Source organism: Meriones unguiculatus, chromosome 18 (genome assembly GCF_030254825.1).
Source record: "Meriones unguiculatus strain TT.TT164.6M chromosome 18, Bangor_MerUng_6.1, whole genome shotgun sequence".
NCBI classification, from domain to species: Eukaryota; Metazoa; Chordata; class Mammalia; order Rodentia; family Muridae; genus Meriones; species Meriones unguiculatus.
Window position 1 is genome coordinate 11317045 of NC_083365.1, and position 24648 is coordinate 11341692.

Sequence of the window (24648 nt, forward strand, 5' to 3'; positions counted from 1 at the left end):
CTTTTTTTTTTTTTTTTTAAAGACAGGGTCTTACTATGTAGTGTGACTGGCCTGGAACTCGGAGATCTGCCTGCCCCTGCCTCTAAAGTGCTGGGATAAAGATGTGTGCTACCATACCTAGCCCAGTTTAGGTATTTCCAAATAAAAACTTTAAAGTATTAATGCCACAAAACACTTAAGAGTAACAAGCTTAATTTACATGTTAAAAGTCTCCTGAACATGACTGGCTGATGATATGAACAACACCTGGAAAAGAAAAGCAACAGAGTACCTTACAGTCTTGGTGTTTCAGCTGACACAGAAGGAAACAAGAGGTAAACACATCGGAGCAGCTGCTGTCTCCAGTGTGCCAGACTCAGAGGCCTGAGCTCTGAAGAGCTGTACAGACTGCTTCTCACCTTTATAGTTCCCCCAATAAGATCAGGGGGCTCTTCATCTGTTTCCAAGGCAACATTTACGGAAGCAAAGGGGCGGCTGGCCATCTGCTGCATCTCCCGAAGAAGTTGCTAATGAATGATATGGTATGTATTAATATGCTGAGTTTGAGATTTTTGTGAACACTAAATATTAAAAATACTGCACTCTCCCTGATTCAAACTGGTCAAATGCAAAGTGTTGCTTCTGTAAGGGTTGAGGAAAACTGGGCATGAATGGGCAGTAAGCGGCACAGGTATTAAATTCTGTTAGATGAGCTAACAGTACTGTATTTCCTAAGCTGGTATATCAGAGTATCGTTAGTAGTGACTGGGTTGGCTTTCTTCCATGGGGTGGGTCTTGGGGTTGGGCCTGGCACTAGGTGGGCATTCCTTCAGTCTCTGCTATATCTTTCTATCTTTGTCCCTGCAGGTCCTGTGGGCAGGGTAAGTTTTGGATTGAGGTTTTTGTGGTGGGTTGGTGTTCTCCATCTTCTAGGATTCTTGTTTAGATAGAGGGTGTCCTCTTCAGTCTTCATGGCTCCTGCTACTAGGACTCTTAGCTAGAGTCCCCCTCATATCCTCCCAGGGGCAGATTCTGACTTAGGTCTGCAGCTTGTTGCAGAAATGGCCCCACTGACTGTTTCTCTCTTCTCTGCAGGCCTTCTACCCTCCTGCCCCTGCTTTGCCCAGGTCTGATCTCTACTCTTATTTATCTTTGTGATCCCTCTTCTACCTTGTTTCCACTCTTCAAGCACTACCTTTGTTTATTCTACTTCCCCTTCTGAGGGAGATTTATATATCCTCCCTTGGGCACCTAGCAATGGCTTGAAACAGATACTGAGAATCACAGCCAAACATTGGGCAAAGCATAGGAAGTCTACTGAAAAAGTGTGTGTGTGTGTGGAGGGGGAGGATAAATGGACCCAGAGGTGATAAAAGCTCCACAAGAAGACCATCAGAGCCAATCAACCAGGACCCAGAGGGGCCTATGGAGTCTGAAGCACCAACCAAGGACAATGCATGGGCTAGACCTAGGTCCTCTATATATAAGTAGTCAATGGCAGCTTAGGCTTCATGTGGGGGTACTAGTTAGGGGAGTGGGTGACATTTCTGACACTGACTATGTTGCCTGATTTTTGATTACTTTCCCCTGATGGGACTTCCATACCAGGCCACAGGGGAGGAAGATGAATTCAGTCCTCATGTGAATAGATGAGCTGGGGTATGGGTAGGGGGACTCCCCTATTCTGAGGAACTGGGAGGGAGGGGTTATAAGAGGGAGGGTGGTCTAGGAGGAGAGAAGGGAAGGGCCTATGACTGAGATGTAAATTGAATTAATAAAAAAGATATAAGTTGAATAGTGATGGATATAATGCTATGGTGTCTGCTGGTTGAATATATAAAAGGTCAGAAACTTATCTCTTCATATTTCTGTTACTATTTAAAGCCAGTCTAACTTGCTTTGTGTTAAAACCTGAACCAGCCATTCCCAGAGCAACAATAACAGCAACAGAAAAAGATATGGGTGATGGGCTGTGAGACTATAAGCCCCTGAGAGAGATCTAAACACCAAGAAATGTGGAATCACAGAGGAGAACAAGTAGGGCTCTAGATTTAAGGAAGGATGGATATGTTAGGGTAGGTGTTCAAAGCATCAAGGTTTCAGTGTCTTCTTTAAATGTGCTTTGTTTATCGACAGTGTCTCATGTAGCCCAGGTTGGCCTTGAACTCACTGGATAACCTTGAATTTCTTTATACCTCTACCTCACCCAAGCACACATGGCTTGAAATGTGTTTTTATGCTGGTCAGATGAGATACTATAGCATACACCTGGAATATGGAATGTGGGCATTCCTATATCATTAACAATATGAGATGTCTTCTGAGTTTATGCCATGGAACATAAGTTGGTCTTGCTTCAGTCCACCTTCTAGGACGCATGATCTTGAGGCTACATAAATCACTGCTTTATTCCAGAAGAAATATGGTAATTTTTTTGGTAATTTTTATGGTAATTTTTAATTTTTATGGTAATTTTTTTCTTAAAACCCAGTAATAGAGTCTTACTATTAGATCACAGGGGCTGCTCCTGTGGAGGGGATCAGCCATACCCTATACCCTAAATATCTTCGCTAAAGTGCTGAACTCCTCCGTTACAATGTCCACAAATTAAGACTTTTCCTTTGTTCTCTGAGTTGCTGGTAAATACCCCATCACAGCTACTTAGTGTTAGGAGGGACTTGGTGACCTAACGTGTCTCTGCACAGCTCTCTGCTGAACCTGGAAGGGATCGCCGGTTCCTCAGCAGACCTAGTCCGGGTTCTGCAACACCCGGGGTGCAGGGTCACCGGAAGACAGTCACTCCACTGCTGTGACTCCAAGAGGACAGGAAGCGAGGTGGGTAAAGAACTTCTACCAGGGCCTGGGATACAGCCAGAACAGATAACAGCACCCTGACTGGGAACAACTCATAGCTGACCTTAAGATTTAGAATGGTCAGCTTTAGAGTTACCAATGGTAAATGATTACTTCATTAGCTGAATGAAACAATCTAAGCAAAATTTTAAAAAACCTTTTAAAATGCTTATTTATTTCTATTTCATGTGCATTGGTGTTTTGCTTGGACGTATGCCTGTGTGAGGATATCAGATCCCCTGGAACTGGAGTGACAGACAGTTGTGAGCTGCCATGTGGAGGCTGGGAATTGAACCCTGTCCTCTGGAACAGCAGCCAATGCTCTTAACCACTGAGCCATCTCTCCAGCCCTTAAAAAAACCTTTCTTAAAGGGGGGTGGGATCATCTTCTAGTTTTCTCTCTCATGATGTTACAAATGTTTTCCAGTTGATTGTTACTTTCTGTATTATCTATTTATTTAGTTTTATATAACTGTTATTTTGTATGCAGACAAATCTCTACTATTTTGTCTCAAAAAGTCATATGAAAATAATTTTTTCTTTCCAACAGTAACAAAACTGCTTTCTTGATCTTCTTTGTAGTATATAGCCTGGCTCATTCAGTCATGAGAACATGAGAGTCTTAAGGACACAATCTAAACCTTGGCACAAAGCTGAGTATCTACAGGAACTATGTGCTTAGGAACATGGCTGTGAAGGCACAGGCCCCAGTTAAAGCCCAGCTCTGCTCCTCAGTGTCTAGGTGACAATGGGCAAGCTGCTTAACCTCCCTGAGCCTAGTGGCAATACTTACACTCATAGGGTTGAGATGAAGATCTGCGTCGCTAGTTTAAGAAAAGCCACTTAACACACTGCCTGGACTTTAGAGGTGCTGAGATGCCTACGGAGTGTGTCCACTGGCACCGACTCTAGTGTTTAGTCATGATGAATGATACTGGCTAGCACTATAGCTTGGTGTTGGATCCTCCGCACCTGCCCAAGACCCATGGGTTAAAAGCTTTGTTACTGTTGTGTAATTACAGGGTGCTGAGAACAGAACTGAGGGACCCAGGTTTATGCTCAGCAGCTGCTCCATCACTGAGCTGAACCATCCCCCCACTCATATTCTTATGGAAGCTTAGGAAACGTGCTAAATCAAGCAGTGCTATGGCTGTGGCAAAATCACGAAAACAGTAATTGAAATCTACTGATTTCATACATACAGCAGAACAGACACATACAAAACCGCGTACTTCTCCCATGAATATTAGTCATCACTAAACAGGGACAGTGATCTGCCTAGAAAGAAGGAAAGAAAATGCGTTTTTATGGGGGTTCATTACTTTTGATCTGCTTGGGCTCACCTCTCTCCGCCTGGATGCCCAACAGCTCTGCTTGATCTTCCAAACCACTGCAGCCACCAGAAGCAGAGAGAGGAAACAGCTGCGGGGAAAGATCACATTGTTAATCAACTCCACCCCTGCCACACCTGACTCCATCATTCTAAAAAATGAGCCTCGTCATCCCAACGCCAGCTCCTGATGATGCTGCACGTGATAGACAGGCTCACAGGAAGTGCAGTGTGAGAAAACACTGGCCAGCTGAGCCAAGTTTCCAGTTCTGACTTCCAAGAAGGCGTTTCCACCACTGACTTCTCACTAAGCCCCCCAGAATGGCCAATCACGGCTTAGCTCAAATAAGAAAAACAATTCTAACATAAATGATAAATAAGCATAAGCAAGTAATTTAATCAACATGGTAACCTTTATTGATAAACTCAAACAGAATGAGAAGAGGTAAGCAGAAGAAATTTATGTATAATGATTAATCTATTATATATATATACATATATATATATATATATATATATATACACACACACACACACATACATGGTGGTAAATATTGCTTGTCAACTTGGCAAGCTCTAGAATCACCTATGAGACAAACCTCTGGCATGTTTATGAGAGTTTCTACATTGGGTTAATTGAATACCAATAATCTACCCTAAATGTGGGCAGCACCATGCTATGGGTCTCAGTCCGAATAAAAGGAAACTGAGCTGAACAGCAACATTCCTATCTCTCTCTCCCCCCCCCCCCCCACTTCCTGAGGATGCAAAATGACAGCCACCTCATGAGCCCATGGCATGCCTCCCTGGCCATGAGGGGCTGGATTCTCTAGAACTGTAAGCCAACATAAACCCTACCTCCCTTAAGCCAAGTCAAGTATTTTGTTGCCCTACTGAAGAAAGTAATTAATAATAAGTGTGTGTGTGTGTTCTTCTTTGTAAAGATTGTATCTTGTTTTGTAGTCCAGGGAGCTTGGAATTTATGTTCTTATCTCAGATTCCTGGGTGCTGGGTTGTGGCACCAAGGTCAGCAATATATGTGTTTGTTAATAAAATAAATCTCAAATGATCAACTACAGTTTTCTTAATTCTAGGAGGAAAAACTTGTAGTTGTCTAATGATTGTAAAAAACTTTCAGTTTTCTTTCTTCTGTAAACCAGATGTGGAATGCGAAAAGCTACTGTGATTCCAGAGGCAGTGACTTGCTTCTGCTTAGAAGAGGAAGTCCACCAAACAAATGCTGAGACAGGTAGCTCTGTTAGAAGTGTATTCCAGGGATTCATGTATTGGAGGCTTGGTCCCCAGTGCAGCAGAGCTTGGAGATGGGGTTCAGGGATATGACTGGGATCATGGGCATTCTGATTTTAACAGTGGATTTCAGTCAACTGACTGATTTCTATTTTAATGTCCATTTGAAGGTGGGGTCTGTTTGGATGCTGCAAACAGTCCCTGGAGGTGAGGGACTGGAATGTAAATTTTGCCTTGTGTTCTTCATGACTGCTGTGAGGTGAGCTGCTTTTCTTTACCACATGCTCCCCACCATGAAGTCTGGTCTAGTCGTGCCCGATATGACAGACAAATGACTCTAGACTGAAATGTCTGAAACTGTGAGCTGTTGTCACAGCAAAGGAAAGCTGACACAGAACTATAATAAATAATTTTAAAATAGGCATTTTTTAACTCACTGCATTTTTATTTACTTTTAATACATATTTAAAATTAACACAATCACTGTACATATTTATGTGGTTGGTACAAGTGTACAAGTTGTGATAACTGGATCAGGGTAACTAAACAGACACCATCTCAGGCCTGCAGCATCTCTTTGTATTGGAAATATTAAAAATCCTCTCTACTAATTACTCAGCTAATGTCCGCAAGCACAACTATCCTACTGTGCTATGTAGTACATTAAAGAATTCTCCTTGTATCAAACTTCACCCCAGTTCCCATTAATCATTCACTAATGTTCTATCCCTTCTTCCTTTCTTGGGCTCCAACAATTACTACTGTGGTTTGAATGAAAACGGCCCTCAGTTGGTGGGACTGTTTGGGAAGGATCAGGAGGTGTGGCCTTCTCAGAAGAGGCGTGTCACTAGGTGGGCTTTGAGGCTTCAAAAGCTCAGTTCTCTTTGTGCCTCATGCTTGTGGAGTAGATGTAAGCTCTGAGCTCCTGCTGAGCGTCATGCCTTCCCCCTGTCAGGCTCCCCACCATGACTGTCATGGACTCACCCTCTTGAAATTGTGAGCTCCAAAAACCTCTTCTATAAATTCCCTTTGTCATGGGGTTTTGTCACAGCAATAGAAAAGTAAGATATGACTCTTGTTTCATTCACATTTACTCTCATTCTCTACATTTTTGAGACATGTATGATTATGTTGGCCACACTGGCTTCAAACTTGAAATCCTCTGCCTCAGCTTCCAGAGTGGCTAGGATTATGTACACATGCAATACTGTATCCAGCTAGTCTCTACTTCTTTCAAAAGTATCTCATGTGCGTGCTTGTGTGTGTGATGCAGGTGTGTGAATGGGCGTGTGCTAAGTATTTGTGTGTGTGTGTGATGTAGGTGTGTGAATGGGCGTGTGCTAAGTATTTGTGTGTGTGTGTGATGCAGGTGTGTGAATGGGCGTGTGCTAAGTATTTGTGTGTGTGTGTGATGCAGGTGTGTGAATGGGCGTGTGCTAAGTATTTGTGTGTGTGTGATGCAGGTGTGTGAATGGGCGTGTGCTAAGTATTGGTGTGTGTGTGATGCAGGTGTGTGAATGGGCGTGGGCTAAGTATTTGTGTGTGTGTGATGCAGGTGTGTGAATGGGCGTGGGCTAAGTATTTGTGTGTGTGTGTGATGCAGGTGTGTGAATGGGCGTGTGCTAAGTATTTGTGTGTGTGTGTGATGCAGGTGTGTGAATGGGCGTGGGCTAAGTATTTGTGTGTGTGATGCAGGTGTGTGAATGGGCGTGTGCTAAGTATTTGTGTGTGTGATGCAGGTGTGTGAATGGGCGTGGGCTAAGTATTTGTGTGTGTGATGCAGGTGTGTGAATGGGCGTGGGCTAAGTATTTGTGTGTGTGATGCAGGTGTGTGAATGGGCGTGGGCTAAGTATTTGTGTGTGTGTGATGCAGGTGTGTGAATGGGCGTGGGCTAAGTATTTGTGTGTGTGATGCAGGTGTGTGAATGGGCGTGGGCTAAGTATTTGTGTGTGTGATGCAGGTGTGTGAATGGGCGTGTGCTAAGTATTTGTGTGTGTGTGATGCAGGTGTGTGAATGGGCGTGGGCTAAGTATTTGTGTGTGTGATGCAGGTGTGTGAATGGGCGTGGGCTAAGTATTTGTGTGTGTGATGCAGGTGTGTGAATGGGCGTGGGCTAAGTATTTGTGTGTGTGTGTGATGCAGGTGTGTGAATGGGCGTGGGCTAAGTATTTGTGTGTGTGTGTGATGCAGGTGTGTGAATGGGCGTGGGCTAAGTATTTGTGTGTGTGTGATGCAGGTGTGTGAATGGGCGTGGGCTAAGTATTTGTGTGTGTGTGATGCAGGTGTGTGAATGGGCGTGGGCTAAGTATTTGTGTGTGTGTGTGATGCAGGTGTGTGAATGGGCGTGGGCTAAGTATTTGTGTGTGTGTGATGCAGGTGTGTGAATGGGCGTGGGCTAAGTATTTGTGTGTGTGTGTGATGCAGGTGTGTGAATGGGCGTGGGCTAAGTATTTGTGTGTGTGTGTGATGCAGGTGTGTGAATGGGCGTGGGCTAAGTATTTGTGTGTGTGTGTGATGCAGGTGTGTGAATGGGCGTGGGCTAAGTATTTGTGTGTGTGATGCAGGTGTGTGAATGGGCGTGGGCTAAGTATTTGTGTGTGTGTGTGATGCAGGTGTGTGAATGGGCGTGGGCTAAGTATTTGTGTGTGTGTGTGATGCAGGTGTGTGAATGGGCGTGGGCTAAGTATGTGTGTGAGGGCGGGCACATCTGTGTGAAGGCCTGAGGACAACCAAGATGATCAGTCCTAACCTTTGACCTTGTGAGTGCTAGTGAGATGACTCCGTGGGCAAAGCACTGCCACCCAGGGCTCAGGGCCTCGCCTCAGATTCCCAGAACATGCTTAAAGTCAGATACAGCAGCACATCTGGAGGCTCATGTACGATCTGACCTGGTGTATGCAGTGTTGAACTACAAAAGATCCTGTCTCAATAAGGCAGAGAGCAACCCACCAGAACACCCAGCATTCTCCTCTGGCTTCTGAACATGTGCACAACAACACACATTTGTACATATACCACACACACATACACATGCACACTTGAAAAACTGTGAGGGTAGACTAGGCGTAATGGAGCATTCTGAGGCAGGTGAATCTCTGTGAGTTTGAGGCCAGCCAGAGCTACAGAGACCTTGTCTCAAAACAAAACCCAAAATAACGACAAAACAAGCAAGCAAGCAAACAAAAAGAAAACAAAAATTTGTGACTGTAAAAATGAAGATACTTTCAGTTGTAAAAACTCACACAAAAGTTACGTTTTTTTTTTCTTTAAAATCCTCTGAGGGAAAAAGTTCCAGCAAAAGGAAGAAATACATGAATGATGGCATGGGACTTGTAGACACACTTTTAAGAGAAGAAGAAAGCACAAGAAATTCCTAAGATCACTGTGTTGGTTTAAAGGAGAATGGCCCCACAGGCTCACATATTTGAATCCTTGGCTCCTCTGGTGGCACTGCTTGAAGGGATAAGGAGGTATGGCCTTGCTGAAGGAAGTGTGTCACTAGTAGAGTTTGAGGTTTCCAAAGTCCATGCCACTTCCAGGTAGCGCTCTCTCTCTTATCATGCTTGCGGACCAAAAGCAAGCTCTTAGCTTAGTGCTGGGCCTACCTCTTTGCCTTTGCCATGATGGTTATGGATTTTTAACCTGAACTATGATTCCCAAATTAAATGCTTTCTTTTGTAAGTTGCATTTTTCATGGTGCTTTGTCATGGTAATAGAAAAGTAAGACAATGACAGTTACACAGCAGGCCTTAGAGACTAGTATGTTTAAATACAGGAGACTAGAACATTTCAGAGTGAGGGGCTCCAAGAGAGAGTAAAGCTAAGAGACAACTATCATGAGAAATCTTTGTTTTGTCAGATTACAGATATAAATCTGAGGTAGACTTATAGGGAGAAAAACAAGAAGCAAATGCAAAGGAAAAATATTACATTTAGGATAATCAAAGGGTGACCCTCTAAAAAGTAGCAAGTAGTAGCATTAGCTAAGTGATAAGTCAATTTAGTATTTTTACGGTTGGACAAAGCATTGTGATATAACTATTAAATGAGTGGAAGGGAATTTTGTGTATCTGGTGTGTGTGTGTGAGAGAGAGAGAGAGAGGGAGAGAGAGAAAGAAAGAAAGAAAGAGAATAAATGCTAGAGTAAGGTAGTATACAAAACACCAAAACCAAAAAACAAACAAACCAAAAAAAAAAAAAAAACAAAACCCCGAGTTGGCTGTGGCATGGTGGTACACACCTTATTTCCAGGGGGCAAAGGCAGGAGGATCTATGCTTTCGAGACCAGCCTCTTCTACATAGAGGCTGGTCTACTACATACAGTCAGGACTACTATAAAGAGAAACCCTGTCATATCACACACACACACACACACACACACACACACACTCTGAAAACTGAGTTGGAAAATCAAGAATCAGTGTAAATGTGAAGAAGTAAAACACTAGAGCAATTTTTGTTGGGGGAAGGATGTGGAGAACTGAGGTCAGTTCTTGCTATTTCTCTTATGAGTACTGTAACAACTTACTTGTCTTTATCAACCATTTCCACATAGTATTCTCAGAAAATGAAACCATCAATAATAAAACTATAAAAATAAGAGAAAAAAATAAGAGAACCCCAGGTGTTTAAAAGTAAAACTCACCTGTAACTATGGGTAATCACAGTTATCTCTTGAATAAGACAGAGCACATATGTAGCTCCCAGCAGTGATCATTACCACCTCCAAACCTCTCCACGCGGAGAGCCAAATCACACAAACCAAGTGTTTTATCACATTAAATTAACTTTACATCACTGTGAGTGGCATGCAGCTTGCAGGAATATATACGAAGTAAATTGGAATTAAGGGGCTGTTTCAGAGGAGTAAGTACAGTTAGCAGGGGAGAAATTACCTGAAGAAAGTCACGAAGAACTGTACCAGGTCCATAAAATTGCTGTGCTGGGAGAAGGCAATCTGCGGCAGAAAACAGAAAATATGGGCTACAAAGCGGCACCGCTGACTCAGCCTCTGCTGCTTGTTAACAAAATGGTCTCAGCTACAGACGGCAGCCTGACAACCAATAGGTTATTTCTATCTTACTTTTCTATAAATTAACAGTTTTTAGTACTAAAAATATAAACAATTCCTAATGTATTTGAAGCAAGGACTGAAAGAGGTAATATTATTTTGTGGAGAAGAAAAACACTACAAATTAAACTACGGCGTACTGTTCCCTAAACCACTGGCTGTGTGCTGGGGGTATCTGCTGTGTGTCTCAGGGCTAATATGATAACTGTAACCTCGTCATCACTAGTCGCTAACACCTATTACTGGCCTGCTGTCACCTGCTTCAATAAACCAGCGCCTTCACTGGGAAGATAATGGTACAGCTGTGATCCTTTATGTTTGGGAATGGCAGGCATGGTGGCACACGCCTGTTTATGTAAAAAGTTCCAGGCCAGCTAGGATTACACAGTGAGACCCTATCTTAAGAAACAAAACAAAACAGATGCTTGCGACTACTAAGTTTCAGATTTCAGGGTTCTTTGGGGGTATTTGCCTAGACTTGTTTAGCAGCTGAACATCCCTATTCTGAAAATTTGAAATTCACATAGTTGAATTTTAGTTGACAGAGCTCACTGCCTCAGCCTCCCAGTGTTGAAATTACAGCTTCGCATCATTATGCCTGCCTGGCAAACCTGAAACTTTCTGAGCATTACTTTCAGACTAGGGGTGTTCAGCGTATGCTCAAATGAAGCAATTACTATGGAGATGGTAACTGTTTCACTACAGACACTATTATGATAACAGCTGGGAAATTGAGACAGTAAAATGGTTGGCTCAGCAGGTAAAATGGAACCCATGGTAGAGACCTGGGATCCAGTGACCCCTGTCCCTTCCAACGTACACATCAGAAACACACATGCATATAAAATAATAACAAATTAATAAATCAAGAATTCAATGATTAGCATCTTATTTTCCTAAATTTATTTGCCCCACCCTTTTATCTGCAGTACTGAGGATCATTCAGTTCCACACAAGCCAAGCAGGTGCTCTACCACTGAGACACACCTAAGGCCTCATACTCTTTTTATAGCTAAACTCATAATTAGATAGAAGGAAGACTTCTGCCCTGCCCCTTGCATTCCATAAGTAAGCTATTTTGAGGCATGGAATCTGAAGTTTCTGTGTCTTTTCTCTATCACTTACACTCTGAAATGCAGACTAACAGATTTGGGGTTTTGTTTTGTTCTTTCACCATGTAGACTAGATTAGCCTTGAACAAAGAGAGATTCTCCTGCTTCTGCCTTTCACATGCTGCAGTTAAAGGTATGCATTGCCACCACGCATGGCTTTGATTTGACTTCTAATAGTAGCTTTTCTTAGGGCTGAAGGGATGGCTCAGTGGTTAAGAGAACTTCACGCTCTTGTAGAGGACCTAGGTTCATTCCCAACACCCAAATGGCAGATCACAACCATCTGTAACTCCAGTTCCAGGATCCAATGTCCTCTTCTGACCTTGATCCATGCATGTGGAACATCTGTATACATACAGGCAAAATACTCATAAAATACAATGAATAACTCTAATAAGTAAAAAAGTAGCTTTTCTTTAGTGTTTACATTTAAAGAAATCCATAAGGTACTTTTATTAACTGCTGGGTGCCAAAAGCTGTAGAAGCTAATGGCACTTTCTGAGGATCAGGCCCTACTCTGTCTGGGGTCATATAATACTTCTCAGGGCTTCTTTCTCAATGTGGAGATCTCAATTAAGGCCTGATTTTTTGGCAAAGCAGAACCATACCAATTAATGTCCTATGTTTAATAATAAAGAGCCAGCATAAACTAGAGTAGCTGGCTGAGATCCCCTACACTCTAAAGGAGGTCCTTTTTTTTGAAACTGATCATCTAAAGTTTCCATAAGCAGAAGGAAAGCAAGGAAAGCAAAAGTCACATCACGTTTCTGAATATACTGACTACACAGAAACATTTATCTCTGCTAAACGCCTGCCCATTGTGCCAGTCTCTGTTGGTCAATCTTGAACCTAAGGCTCCAACTGAGAACATCTGAGAATGAGAGGTGCTATTAAAAATCAGGCTGCTTAATCTTTTTCCCCCTTTTCTCTGTCTGTTTTCCTCCGCCCTCTCCTTTCCCTTCCTTCCTTTTCGTTTCCCCCCCCCTCTCTCTGTGTGTGTGTGTGTGTCTCTCTCTCTTCCTCCCCACCCTCACCCCTTTTCTTTCCTCCCATTCTCTTTTCTTGGCAGAGATTGAACCCAGGGCTTTGCATACACTATGAAGGCAAATACTCTACCACCGTTGTGTTTGGAATGAGATGTTCCCTGTAGTCTCAGGCACTTTAATACTTGGTTCTCCAGTTGGTGGTGCTGTTTGGGGAGGTTTAGGACCTTGTGAAGGAAGTACATCATTAGGAGAGTAGGCTCTAACATTAAAAAGCCTCCACTCTTTCTAGTCTGTTCTTTCTGCTTTGTGCTTGATCCCTCAGCTTCCTGCTCCTGCAGCCATGCTTGCCGCTTGCTGCCATTCCTTCCTTGTGAGGAAAGAGACTCTATCTCTATGGAACAATAAGCTCAAATAAACTCTTTTATTAGCTGTCTTTGTTTGTTTGTTTATTTGTTTGTTTTTTAAATGAGCTATCTTGGTCATGGTGTTTTATCACAGCAATAGAAAAGTAACTAACACTTTCAAACATAAAGTAGGTCATTTTGGAGGAAGGTAGGGGTACCTACCCTTCCAAGAAGCTATTGGCACTTAAAGGTTACTGGGGAAGAGGGAGACACTTTCTTCACTGAAGTCACTACTGGTTAAGTTGCCCATATTCTGGTAATAGTTCTTCTATCCACACTCAGGGAAGCAACCCCAGTGAAATCCAGTGGGTCATTAAAACAAACAAATGCAGAAGGTCAGGAGGAAGGAATTCAGCAGAGAGGCAGAGAACGAAAGGAGATAACTGAACAAAATATATATCATATACAAGTATAAATTTGTCAAATAATTAGTTTTTTAAAATCTTCTGAATTTGGGGGCTTTTCTGATAGGGAAAGTAATCAGAACTTTCTATATTGAAAAAAAATTTCTGGGATTTATATAGCTCAGGAGGGTCTTGAATTCATTATGTAGCAAGAATAACCTTGGACTTCTACCTCTACTTCTATCCTGCCTCTACTCTTTCACCTTCTCCCTCCCTCTCTTCCTATTTTCTCTTCTTCCCTCTCTTCATTTCCCTTCCTCCCTTTTCCCTAATATGTTATTGCACCCTCTGCTAAAATCTATTTTAATAGAAGAAAGTCTCATTGTAATTTAGTGATCAAACTTCTGCATGCCAGGGAGATAGTTGTCTACAAAGTGCTTGCCAGGCAGTATGAGGACCTAAGTATGATCCCCAGGACCCACACAGAGAGCTGAGCATGGTGGTACAGTAACCCCACTGTTGGGGCTGTAGAGACAGGATGGATCCTTGGGGGTTGTTGACCATCCAGTCTAGCCAATGCAGTGAGCCCCATGGCCCAGAAATATTATGGATGGCACCTGAAGTAGACCTGTGGCCTCCACATGTGTGCACATGGGTACATATAACTCCTGTACACACACACAAACACCTCTAAAAAATTAAAAAGACAAAACTTATCATCTTATTTCCTATTTAGCAGAAAGTAGTTACCTATACATATTCCCAGAAATCTAAAGTTTATGTCCCTACATTTCTACAACCGTATTCCAACTCACTTTCATCAAATGTTTGATTAAGAAGTATTTGTCCTGAAAACCCTCTGGATGATGCAAATAAATGCTGAGAAACTTGGCTAGGCCTAGGCTTGGGGAAAGACATCATGGACTTGCAATTCTGGAGCAGTAAGTCTGTCCTTCACTCAAAGTACTTGTAAGTGACTGTACTACTGTCCTCAATAATAGACAGTCAGCAGAGAGTGTCCCTGCCTTCCTGAAACCAGGTCCTTATCTTTCAGGGCCCAACACTGTTGCCCCTCTGTAGGTACAACGTTCTTGTGGAATGTATACAATTTACCCTTGTTCATTAAAATGCTGATTTCTCTGCCCCACTATCCGGTTTCAATCCAGACATTGTATTGTGATGCTTATTTTAAGCATCATCTCTCTCAAGTTTGTGTAAACATGCCACCATTTGTTCTCTGTATTTTTAATAAAACAACCAGCCAATGCGGAGCAATGGAGAGAGCAGGGTAGGACATCCTGGTCCGGAGGGGAGGAGAAAGAAGCAAGCGAGTTGGAGAAGTCAGAGAGGAGGGATCGGCAGGAGAGGACTTGGAACCACTAGGCGAGATGAACAGACCTAAGATATGACTAAAAGCAAATATAACATGGTAAATCTGAATGGACGAAAACTATGCGGACTTGGAGGTTTAGGATGGAGTAACTATTGCCCAGCATTGTGCTCTAGGTTAATTAAATACATCCTAGTAGTCTCTGTGTGGTGATTTGGGTATAGAGCTGGTTTAGGAATAACCGCTATTTAATTAAAAGATAAATAAATAATCATTATTAATAACCTGGAACACCCCTCCCCTCATTTTTCCAGCACTGGGAATGGCTCATGCACGTCCTCACACTTTCACAGTCATATGTAGGCCTGATTCCTATACCCAAAGCTAAAGTCCTCTGCTGCTGCTGTCCACAGGCCTCAGAAATTAAAGATCTGGAAATTATCCCTTTGCCTGCTCCTTTCCCTGAACAATGTAATGCCGACAGCAGTTAAGGAACTGCACTGGAAAACAAAACAAATAAAACTGCCTCGATGAAAACCAACTCCTGCCTCTTCATTTGGACATAAACGCTATAGAGGTTAGGCAATGAGTGGGAAGGCTACGGTAGGGAATACACAGTACTCTGAAGCAAACCTGGAGTCAAGGCCCGTTCCCAAAGACAAGGAGATGGAGTATACAGTGGATGCTTTATTAAAGGTGCCTGGGAATATGGGATGTCAGCACTGTGGACTTGTGGGGAGGTTGGAGCCTCTCTGATTATTCTGTGTCCAAGCTCGTCACATATGAGTGAGGATGGCTGTTCTCCAAAGGGTCAGAGCCCAGGGCTTTAAGAGAAGCAGCTAGTACCTGAAGAGTACCATGAGGACATGTCTGGATTTCTGTATGTTCTTGGGAAAAGAGAAAGAGTCTCTATGAAAACACGATGTGAAGGAATTTCCCAAGCATGGATTAAATATCAGTATACTAAAGAAAGACATCTATATCAATGACAGATGCTTTCTTTTCTTTTAAAAAATGTACACTTTGCATTTATTATGTTATATACAACGTAAGCACTCAAAAACTTGAGTAGACAGTGTATATATGACATGTATATATGAGAAAATGTATATATGTATATATGAGAAAAAGGCCAATTAAAATTTTAAGAGAAAAAATAAAAAGGACCTCTAGCTTGCCTTTATCTTCTTCACTAAGACCATTCTAGGAACATGTAATGCAGGAGCTAGCTGCACTGTGAGGTGAAGCTGCAGTTTCAGGGAGATGCCTGTGAATGGGAGATCAGGGTCAGCGCACCTGGCCCACTTCTGAAGACTGTCCCTACAGTTCCTAGAGCAGCTTCACTAAGGCTGAGAACCTTCCTGGACCAACACTCAGATACTTCAGAATCTTCCCAAGTTTTTCAGGTCCAGAGACAACCTAACTGGCATGACTGCCATCCAGGGTCTTGGTATGACCCTGTGATCTTGCAGAAGAGTTCTGCACACTGTGTGGCTAGACGCCAGGCAAGGACTGAGTCTTCCCATAGGCCTCAGCTTTGCCAAGGATGGAAGAACCTGTGTGCACTAGCTGAGTTATTTTAAACCAGGATGGAATTATCACCTCTTAGTTTTCCTATGAAACAGAAGAACTTTCTTTTTACTTTTATAATATTAAAGTTTTTATTTTTATTATGTTTAATTGTGTGTCTTGGTATGTGCATGTGAGCAGAGGACAGAGGAATCCTGAGACTGAAATTATAAGTAGTTGTGCCTCTGTTTTCTTTTTCAAAACCCAAGTCCCATATGGGTCTGTATTGAAACCACAGCTCTGAACTGATTTCCGGTGACTACCACCTGCCTTAATGCTGGTTTGTGCTGGCACAGAAACTGTATACCTCAGCTCTGGTCAGAACTGCCAAACCGGTCAATGCCAATGAACTCCTGATACACATGTTAACATCTATTCACTTTCAGCCCTTCCCACTCCTTTGTACTACTTTCCAGAATTCCCATACTATTTTCCTCATCACATGTATTACTAACTTGTGCCCCCAGAAGCTCATAGATTGGAGTAACTTGGTTCATAATTGGTGGAAACGTTTGGGAAGGAGGTGTGCCACTGGGGGTGGGCTTTGAGGCTTGAAATGCCATGCTTTTCCCCGTTAGCTTCCTCTCTGCCTTCTCCTTGTAAATACGATGTGAGCTCTAAGCTGTTCCTCAGCACCAAGCCCACCTGCCTGCTGCTATGCTCCCCGCCATGCTGGTTATGGATTGTAACTCTTTAATGAGCACTTTCTTTTATAAGGTGCCTTGGTTATGATATGTTGCCAGGGCAACAGAAATAACTAAGACAGAAGTTGGTACCAGGAAGTGGTATCTGTTAATATTTGTACCTTATTTTTCTCTTTTCTAGCCCAACGGCCCAAGTAGACCTTGAACTCTTGGCCATCTTCCTGACTGTCTCCTGATTGTTGAAATTATAGGTGTGAGCCACCAGGCCTGCCACAAACCACATAATTTGGGAAAAAATTTCCACTTGTGCTAATTAAACTTTCTAACATCACACTATGTAGATTGAGATGACAAGTTCTTAAGGGTCAGCAATTGTTTTAACACTAACAGGGAAAAAAGCCATCAACACCTTTACAAGTAAAAAGTGCTACTAGCTGGGTGTAGCGGTACATGCCAGTAGTTTCAGTAGAGGCAGAAGAATCAGGAGTTCAAGGTCATCTTTGGCTTTCTGTTCAACTATGTGCTAGCCTATGCTACTATGAAACCTTATTGCCAAAAAGACAGTGAAAAATGTTGGGAAAAAAGAATAAGCTTGTGTTACCCTAAAGCTCCTATGCTAACAACTATGCATCCATCCATCCTACATACCTTTACAGAGTGCCTACAACCACTCAGTCCTATGCCGTGATACAGAGCTTATCCTGAAGACACCAGCGTATAAACTAGTCACTGCCGATAAGGAAATCTTTATATAATAAACAACAGTCTTGTGTGTGGCTATGGGGAACAAGCGCAGAGGAGTGGCGATGGGGCGTATCTGAGGTCCATCAAGAGGATGCTTTCACGTCCAATCCAGCCTGCACTACCTGATGCAGGTGGGGCTACCTCTGATCCATACTGACAACTATCACCACAGAGCTATTCCTGAGAAACTGATCTGTGTTCACTTTCTGACTTCAAATAATTCAGCGACTCTCAGTTGTTATCTGAAGGCAGTTTACATTCCTCAGCTGAACCAGCTGGTCTCTTCATGAGGGCTCTAGCAGCTACCAATTTTTTTTCTTTTACTTTTTAGATATGCCCCCTAGCATAGGCTGCTCTTGACGCTCCTATGCAGCCTCTGAGCCTCCTACCTCTACCTCCTGAGCACAGGAACTACATGCGTGTGCCACTACTCTCGGTCTATGCTGTGCTTGAGATGGTACCCAGGGTTTCCTGCATGTTCGGCAAGCACTCTTTAACTGAGCCCTTACCTTCTTGATCACAAGGACTATCAAGCCAGCTGAACTCCTGTCTCTGAAAGCAATTGGCCATTCTCTCTTCTTAATCCAAACATTCCCATTGCCCCACCTATGTCTCCTTAGGGCTCAATCCTGGTGTAAGTTACCTAGGGGATGGACATGGGCATTCCCTCCTCTGTCAGCTTTGAGGAACGGGTGGCCCATCTCCAACACCAAACACGGAAAGAGCCCTACTATCCACTTGTGGTTGCTGCTCAGAACCAGAAACATGCTAGTGGGTAAGTAGGCTGCTGGCTGTAGAAATCAAATGGATGAGGCTGCCTCAGACAAAGATTCACTCCTGCCAGCCGGCTGCTACTCTCAGATGGTGCAGACTGAAAAGGAAGACAGCGTCCAGATCAAACGACAGGGGCGATGGCAATGAAATGATGAGAAGAGCCTCGTGCTGCCACATGCCTTAATCCAAGTACCCAGTAAACTAGAGGACACTTTCAAAAAGTTGGGGAGATAGCTCACAGGGTAAGCCCACTTGCTGTGCAAGCAAGAAGACCCAAGCTTGAATCTCCAGCACCCATGTTTAAGAAAAATAAATCCTGTGATACAGAGAGATGACTCCATCATTGGTTTGACTCCCAGTAGATATGAGAGGCCCTGTCTCAAGAGGACAAAGCAGAATGATAGAGCAGGACTCTCTGCAACCACCCCTGTAGCTTTTCTGCATGAACAGGTGCACATGTCCACACACGTGTGTACACATTCCACCCCTACACATACCACACATACATCCCTCAGTCCTGTGCACACACACCACCTATACACCACCACGCACACAGCCGTCACTCCTGTGCACACACACCACCTACACACACACCACACACATCCCTCACTCGAGTGCATACATACCACCCACACATACAGCACCCCGCCACACCCCTCACTCGAGTGCACACATACCACCTACACACACACACTACACACATCCCTCTTTTGGCCAGAGATGTCTCTCTCTGCAGGTGGCAGTTAACGCAGACACTCATAACTAGCCAAAGCACTTAGAACAAATGACTGCTGAGTGAGTGTTCAGCCCTAAATGGACTTCTGTATCACCTATCCCAAGGTTAGGGAACATTTCAGACGATAAGTAGAAAGAATATAAGAACTGAGGGATGGGGAAGGTGCTGTGAGATGCTGTCTCTGGACATGCATGGCTGTTGCATGAATGAATTCCTAACAGTGGTGGTTGCCTGATTCCATCACAGATGGGGAGGGCTCATGAGGCAGTTAAGGCTAGGGAAGGGGAAAACCTATTTCAGTGTCACGGCCACTGGTAGGCTGCCCTTGCTCAAGCAAATGACCTCCAATTAGGTCTGGTGAGATGGCTCAGAGGGCAAAGGCACTTGGCCACCAAGGTTGATGACCTGAGTTCAATCCCCAAAACCCATATGGTAAAGAAAATCAACTTCCATATGTTGTTCCCTGGTCTCCACAAGCATGCAATCCTGCCCACCAAATAAATACGTGTATCAATAAACAGGCCCCACACCAATGCAAACACCTAGGTTGACGCAGTGTGCACAAAAAAGAAAGCTATGAAAGGAACTAGGATTTGATGGAGGAGGTGGGGCATAAGACAGGACAAATGAGGGTATAGGGTCAAAGTACATATCGTGAAACAAAAAATTAATTAGAAGTTTAAGAACACTTCAGTATTTGTTTTGTTTTTGATAGAGGGCCTGTATTATTTGAATGAGAATGGACTCCATAGGCTCACATATTTAAATGTCTGTTTCCCAGCCAGTGGATCTGTTTGGGAAAGGACTAGGAGGTATGGCCTTGTTGAAGAAGATGTGTCATTGAAGCTGGGCTTCGAGGTTTCAAAAGCCTTTATCAGGCTAGGCTCAGTCTTTCTTTCTGCCCATTGCTTGTGGATCAGACACAAACTCTCAGCTACTACTCCAACTCCATGCCTGCCTTCCTGTTTTGCTGTCATGCTCTCTGCCATGATGGTCATGGACTCACCCTCTAACTATAAGCAAGACCTCAATACTTTCTTGTACAATTTTTCTTGGTCATGGTCTCTTCACAGCGGTAGCAAAGTAACTAAGACAAGGTCTCTTGCAGCCCAGACTGGACCTTGAATTCCTGATCTTCCAGGCCCCATTTCCCAAGTGCTAGGTTACTGGGTATACCACCACACCCGAATTATTTATTTTCTTATTTTTATTTAAAGATTTTTGAATTATTTTTTATTATGTGTATGGGTATGTGAGTATGTACATGTGTGTATGGCTGTCCAAGGAAGCCAAAGCCCTGGATCTGAGTTACAGGCCGTAGGGAACTGTACTCTGGTCTTCTGGATCTGAGTTACAGGCCATAGGGAACTGGCCTCTGGAAGAGTAGTGCATGCTCTTCACCACTGGGCCTTCTCTTAAGCCCAATTTATTTCTGAGCCAGGGTCTTACTCTGTAGTCCAGGTAGGTCTTGAGCTCAATATGCAGCCCAGGATGGACCGTAGGCTTCTTCTGTCTCAGCTCCTCAAGCGCTGAGATTGTAGGTATAAACCACAACAGACACTACAATTTTTGTTTTTAGTGTATTATAGCTTTACAATTCTTAAAACTCCTGAAGTATAGGTAATTAAACACTAGGTGGCATATATGTGCATTACTGCTTTGCAATAAACAGAAAAGTGTAGCTTGGGGTTAGGGTGTAGCTCATGAGAGATTGTACATGTCTAGCAAGAGTTGGGTTTAATCACCAACTCTGTAAATAAATGAGTAAAAAATAAATGCACAAATATCTGACTACTCATGACAGCTAAAAACTGAAAAGAAGCCAGACACCCACCAGCAGATAAATTGGTAAACAAAAGGCGGCATGACACCTATGGACTAGTCTACTTTAATACGCTATTGAAACAGCCTACACATGAACACTGAAGCCAGTCATGAATGGCAGTTAAGTAAAATATTTGGTAGTTGGCAAGGGTTGGAGATACAGGGAATGATACTAATGGGCTTCATTTGGGAGTGAAAAATTCTAAGATTTATTGTGGGGATGGCTACAGAACTCTATGAGTATAATAAAAACCAATGAACTTCATACTCTAAATGCAGTGAGCTGTGTGATGTGTGATCATATTTCAATAAGCATATCTGAATGAGTAATTTTCACATATCCTCTCTTGGATACAATATGTTTTTTAGCACCTATAAACATTACTCTAAAATCCAAATGAGTTCTCTGTTTTCAAGGTAAATTCTGTACTGCCTTCCCTTGTGAACACTGGTCTCTTGCATGAAACACCCAGCATAGAGGAGGCTTTAATATTAGTTCCATGTTAGAATAACAACCTCTGTTGTAGAGGCAGTAGCAAGCAAGACCTTGCCTCCTACCTGTGGGCATGGCAGAAATCATCTGAGTCCCTGCTTCGGGGGGAGAACAGTGAAGGCAGCCTTTAGAAAGCCAGAGCTGAGGGAGAAGTCCTCACCCACAACTGACCAGAAAATAGGTGTGACGCATAATGCCAACCACCCTCCTACACACAACCTTTTCAGGCCAGGAGTTTGTTTTGTTTGTTTTGTTGTTGTAGTTTCTAATTGCATCTACAAAGACTTTTTTATACTTTCAATTCCTACAGCAGCTATCAGTTTTGATCTGCTCGTAATTACAGAAAAAAAATTCTGAGTCACTGAAGGAAATGGGATTTAGAATGATCGCTTTAAAGGCACCATTGTTGATAAGAACTTCTAGGTAAAGAATTAAGATTCCCTCAGTTGCTGTGTTTAAAAAAAAAAAAAATGATGCTCCAAGGTAAGAAGGCTTTGTTTGCATGGAAATAATCATTTAGATATTTCCCTACTCACTGCATTCAAAATGTGTTTGTTTTTACCATTGGTACAGCTGCTAAGTGGAGGTGTGTGTATTTAGGAACATAGGAAGCTAAGAGGAAAAGCTCCCCTTGTTGACATGATACATCTACACCAAATGCCAGCTCAGCCTCCACACAGCACATGGCCAGTGTGCGCTGATAAGGCCCTGGCAAAGGAAACTGAGAATATCTGGTTTCCTTGTATACACCTTCAAAACACTGTAAATAGAGCAGTTATTTGAACCACACAAAAAAGGCACACTTTCAAGAGAACTTACCTGTATTTTTCAAGGCAAGCTCGACTAACTCAATGGTGAGCATGTCATCTATTTTCCGAGTACCCTGATTGCAGCTCTCACAAGTGGATCTTTACTAAGTCACTGATCCAGCCCAGATAAAGCACACCAAAACGTCAGGGAGAAATGAACACCTCTTTCAATTTTCACCGTTAAGTGATTACTTTTTAAAGTAAGTGTGGGCAAGAGCTCCCCCTAGAAGGCCAGCTCTAAACCATGTCAGCGACTTTCAGAGCAACAGAGCAGTGGAAAGAAAAAACTAGCACTCAGCACCGGCAATGACTCTACACAAAGCCACTTGCACAGAGGCCTCTCTCCAATGGGGGAGACAGCAGCAACAGCAGTCAAGATTCTAACAGTCTGCACTATGTTTCCCAGCTCTGAGCAACAGAGCTTGGCACTCAACTGCATCGTGCCCGTGATGAGATCAGCATGAAAACAACCTCAACTCAAATCAGTTAAGTGACTTAACACAAACCAAGTCAAGCATCTCACACAGTAACCTGACAGTGGGGAGAGATGGTCCAGCCAGCCATGAAGAACATACACAGCTCATGCAGAGGACTGTCATTTTTCTGCAGCACACACATCCCACGGTTCATAACTGCCTGTTGACTGCAGCTCCAAAAGATTTGATGTTTTTGGCCTCCCCAATTACGCACACACATGTGCACATACCCACACATACCCATAACTCAAATGAAGCTTTAAAAACTCTGACAGATGTATATGATATCCAATGGAAAAGGGCAGGGAGGGTGAGAGAGTTTAATTGTGCTGACTGGAGCCTGGGCCCCACCTCCTTTAGATTAAGAGACAATCTAAAGGCCTGCTGATCTGAATCCTATCTATCCCACTCAGCCTCCACCTCTGGCATACCCTGGGTATACCTTCTTCAGGCTCCACCCCCGGTAGAAGTACCCTGGGTAAACCTTCTTCTGCATGGGTTAGCATACACACCTCTAAATCAGGGACGGAGAAGTCAGACTCAGAAGTTGCAAGAGAAACTTGAAGCTTTAGTTTATGGATTCATTTTATGTGTGTATTTATAGTGTCCTATGTAATGCTAAAACATTTCAGATGTTTTATATAAATGGAATCACGAAGTATGTAAACTTTTAAGATTTTTTTTCAATCTGCAAAATTTCTACAATTTACCAGCTGTATGATCAACAGCTTCTCCCATTCCCTTCCCATTTCCCACTCCCTGTGTCTGATTTATTTTTTCCAGTGTTTTGAGACAAGGTCCTCTATAGTTCAAGGACCTAAGACTCGAACATACTACATAGCACTGATGGCCTTAAACTTGTGATCTCTTTTCACCTTATGTTCTGAATGCTAGGACTGCAGGCATGCAGCCATGTTCTGCAGTCCCTGTTTTTTTTCACTGCTGCCAATCATTCATCAGAGTACATGAACCACAGTTTATTTAGCCATTCAATTGTTAAGGAATATTTGGGTTTTACCCAGATTTTGGCTATTACAAATAAAGCTGCTAAATATTGCTATAAAATTCTATAAACATTTGTAAATCAGCTGTATTGCTATATACATTTGTATATCATGTATTTATGTGACCCTTGGTTTTAATTTCTCTCAAATAAATGGCCAGGATTTAGCTGTGTAAGAAAGTGTCGAACTATCTTCCAGAGTAGCTGAATCATCTTACATAGCCAGCAGCCACACTGACACACTGGGGCTTCTTCTCCTTTCCAGTGATTATCAGCACAGATCTTTTCATGGCGTTATCAACATATGCAAATTCTCTCTGTGTCACTTGACTATTCTCCAATTGGACTACTTATTAATGCCTTTATTGTTAAGTTTTGAGAGTTCTTATATTCTAGTAAATACTAGATGTATTGCTTGTAAATAATCTTATTCTGATTGTAGCTTGCCTTTTCATCCTGTTTTTAAAAAGACAAAGTCTCACTTGCCTGGAACCGAATGACCTTGAGCTCAAGAGATCCACCTGCATACACACAGGAAAACATTCAAACATTAAATAAATAAGTCCTAAAAAAGAAAAATGGTTCTGTAGCGACCAATTTATTAATTTTTCTTTTCATGAATTATGTTTTTGATATCAAGTCTAAAAACCTTTCCTTTTGTCCTTGGGGTTAGATTTCTCTACTTTTTTCTAATAATTTTAAAGTTTTGTTTCTTTTTAATAATGTTTTAATGTTTCTATGTGTGTGGGTGTTTTGCCTGCATGTATATCTGTGCACCATGTGTGTGTGTGGTGCCTCTGGAGAGCATAAGAGTAAACTGGATTCCCCGGAACTGGAGTTACAGATGACTGTGAGCTGCCGCGTGGGTGCTGGGAGTCAAACCCAGGTCCCCTGCAAAAGCAGCTGTGCTCTTTACAG

At 42.8% G+C, this 24648-nt stretch overlaps 1 protein-coding gene across 1 annotated transcript in view; it reads right to left on the reverse strand.

Annotated features, from left to right (window-relative positions):
- Positions 1-24648, reverse strand: part of Atrn (attractin) — a 137836-nt gene that overhangs the window by 10278 nt on the left and 102910 nt on the right. The window contains exons 25-27 of the mRNA XM_060372211.1: positions 10307-10368; positions 4176-4254; positions 399-506 (exon numbers count right to left, since the gene is read on the reverse strand). Of these exons, the coding sequence (XP_060228194.1) occupies positions 399-506; positions 4176-4254; positions 10307-10368 (249 nt within the window). The remainder of the gene's footprint in view (positions 1-398; positions 507-4175; positions 4255-10306; positions 10369-24648) is intronic.